Source organism: Lactuca sativa, chromosome 7 (assembly GCF_002870075.4).
Source record: "Lactuca sativa cultivar Salinas chromosome 7, Lsat_Salinas_v11, whole genome shotgun sequence".
Classification (NCBI taxonomy): Eukaryota; Viridiplantae; Streptophyta; class Magnoliopsida; order Asterales; family Asteraceae; genus Lactuca; species Lactuca sativa.
Genome location: NC_056629.2, coordinates 160,269,626 through 160,272,968, shown reverse-complemented (window position 1 = coordinate 160,272,968; position 3,343 = coordinate 160,269,626). Strand labels below are relative to the sequence as shown.

General features: G+C 30.7%; 1 protein-coding gene across 1 annotated transcript; it reads right to left on the bottom strand.

The window, feature by feature from the left end:
• Window positions 1-234: 234 nt before the first annotated feature.
• LOC128127360 (uncharacterized) lies at window positions 235-1,581 on the bottom strand. The gene is made up of 2 exons (XM_052765834.1): window positions 768-1,581; window positions 235-704 (listed from the first exon to the last, which is right to left on the bottom strand). The coding sequence occupies exons 1-2, from the start codon at window positions 1,579-1,581 to the stop codon at window positions 235-237; spliced, it is 1,284 nt and encodes a 427-aa protein (XP_052621794.1).
• Window positions 1,582-3,343: the final 1,762 nt, after the last annotated feature.

Below are 3,343 nucleotides of genomic sequence, written 5' to 3'. Positions count from 1 at the left end.
GTTAGAACCAAACCCATTCGGCAGCTTAACCTCTTTTATAAATTGACAAAAGAGTTGTCGACTAGATTTCGTGAAAGAGTATCTTGCCTGGGGTCTATGAAACTTGTCACCATTTTTTTGCAACCATTCATTTCTCCGAATGTTTAGAATTCTCAAGTCCTCTCGTGCATTTGATGTGTCTTTGTTTTTATCGTTCATTAGGAGAGTACCTAACAAACTCTCGTCCACATTTTTCTAGACATGCATGACATCTATGCTGTGTTTCAACTGTAGAGAAGACCAATACTCGAGTTCGAAGAAAATGCTTCGTTTCGACCAGTTCAACTCATAATCTTGCCGCTTTGGCTCCCCGCCTCCATGCTCAGGATGTTTACCCGATTTACGAGTTAGTAGACGACCTAGTTGCTCTTGTATGTCATCATTACTAAAGTGTCTCGGAGCGGGTCTTGTCTCTTCCATCCCGTTAAAGTCCAACCTCTTTCTTAATGGATCATTAGCATCCAGGAAACGACGATGACCGATATATACGACTTTGTTTGTTGCACGGTACGAAGGAGTGTCTTCATTGCAAGTAGCACATGCTCTATACCCTTGCCCACTCCAACCTGATAAACTACTACGAGCTGGCCAATCATTTATTGTCCACAACAACATAGCTCTCATCGTGAAGAATGTGTTTGTCGCCACATCTTTAATACGTACGCCTGAGTTTCACAAATGTTTAAGCTCTTCCACCAACGGTCTAAGGAAAACATCCATATCCTTACCTGGAGCTTTCGGTCCTAGAATCAACAAAGTCAACATGAATGATGACTCTTTCATACAAAGCCAGGGTGGCAGATTGTATGTGGTGAGTATGACCGGCCATGTGCTATGTGGATTACACATGTTTCCAAATGGATTGAAACCGTCAGCTGAAAGACCTAGGCGTATGTTACGGGGTTCACTCGAGAAGTCGGGGTATTTTTTATCAAAATCTTGCCAATGTTCCCCATCAACAGGATGAATCATCACACCATCTTCTGAACGTCTGGTACTATGCCAAATCATATTTTTGGCAGTGTGCCTCGAACAATATAAACGTCGTAGTCTAGGGGTCACAGGAAAGTACCGTAACACCTTATGAGGTACTTTCTTACCCTTGGTGTTTTTATCGATCCATCGGCTCTCTTTACAAACGGGACAAACTTGCAATGAATCATGTTCTTTCCAAAAGAGACAACAATCGTTTTTGCACACATGTATCGACTCATACCCCAGGCCAATAGACTTCAATTTCTTTTTGGCTAGATAATGTGAAAGGGGAACCTTGTTGCCTTTGGGAAATGCTAATTGCAAGAGCTCAAGGAGTTGATCAAATGAACTATCAGTCCATTTGTTGTTCACCTTGATATGCATTAACTTTGCTAGAAACTCAAGGGAAGAAAAGATGCAACCAGTATACAATTGGGTTTCCATTTCTTCCAACAACTGTGCAAAATCATCATCCACACCGCTACCCCTTGTATTCGAGGTTCCTTCATCGAGGTTGGTATCATTTTCTCTCGACTCCCATATCACATCGTCGATTAAATCGGCCATTTCGTTACTTGGCAAGACGACTGGAGGAATAAAAGATTCACCATGATAGATCCAAATTTTGTACGCCTTACTGAAACCATTTATAAATATATGGCGTTCAACTGCAGTCGGGTACTTGAAGTAACGGTTATCACATTTTTCACACGCATATCTGATTTTACCATTACTATCAAGGTGCGACTTGGACTTCTCAATAAAAGCTTTGAGTCCTACTTGGAACTCGGGATGGTTTCGATATGGATTAGTAGTCCAGCTTTTATCAATAGACATGATGTTGCTGAAACATAATTTTGGGTTTAGAGTTTACTATACAGAATTAGCATTGTTTTTTTTTCCAATTCACATTTTTTTTACATCTAAAATAATACAAAAATTAAGTAATAAAGAAATGAAAAAAATAAATTAAAAAATTTTATTTATGCATTTTTTTAATTAATTTTAATTAAAATTACTTGTAAGTTTTTAAACAATTTTATAATAGACATTATGTTGTTGTGTTGTTCTTTTTTACCGTCGAGATTAAAATATATATAAGTTTTTAAACAATTTTATAATTTTTTTTGTGTTTTTTTCCAATTATAACAATAACTTATTTATTTATTTATTTATTCAATTATAAGAAAACCACATAATTTTACATAATACATAAGAACATGAAATTCACATACTTTTACATACATATTATGTTGTTGTGTTGTTTTTTTTTACCGTCGAGATTAAAATATATATATATATATATATATATATATATATATATATATATATATATATATATATATATATATATATATATATATAAGTTTTTAAACAATTTTATAATTTTTTTGTGTTTTTTTCCAATTATAAATTAACTATATAACTTATTGGTTAATTAATTTGGAGTTAGCTTGGATAAAAACTAGAAGCTTTCTAGTTTTTGTATATAAGTTTTTAAACAATTTTATAGTTTTTTTTGTGTTTTTTTTTCAAATTATAAAAATAATGTATTTTTATTTTTTTTTCAATTATAGCATCCTACTTATAAGAAAACCACATAATTTTACATAAAACATAAGAGCATGAAATTCACATACTTTTACATACATATTATGTTGTTGTGTTGTTTTTTTACCGTCGAGATTAAAATATATATAAGTTTTTAAACAATTTTATAATTTTTTTTGTGTTTTTTTTCCAATTATAAGTTAACTATATAACTTATTGGTTAATTAGTTTGGAGTTAGCTTGGGTAAAAACTAGAAGCTTTCTAGTTTTTCTATATAAGTTTTAAATAATTTTATAGTTTTTTTTGTGTTTTTTTTTCAAATTATAAAAATAATGTATTTTAATTTTTTTTTTTCAATTATAGCATCCTACTTATAAGAAAACCACATAATTTTACATAAAACATAAGAACATGAAATTCACATACTTTTACATACATATTATGTTGTTATGTTGTTTTTTTACCGTCGAGATTAAAATATATATAAGTTTTTAAACAATTTTATAATTTTTTTTGTGTTTTTTTCCAATTATAAGTTAACTATATAACTTATTGGTTAATTAGTTTGGAGTTAGCTTAGGTAAAAACTAGAAGCTTTCTAGTTTTTGTATATAAGTTTTTAAACAATTTTATAGTTTTTTTTGTGTTTTTTTTTTCAAATTATAAAAATAATGTATTTTTTTTTCAATTATAGCATCCTACTTATAAAAAAACCACATAATTTTACATAATACATAAGAACATGAAATTCACATACTTTTACATACATATTATGTT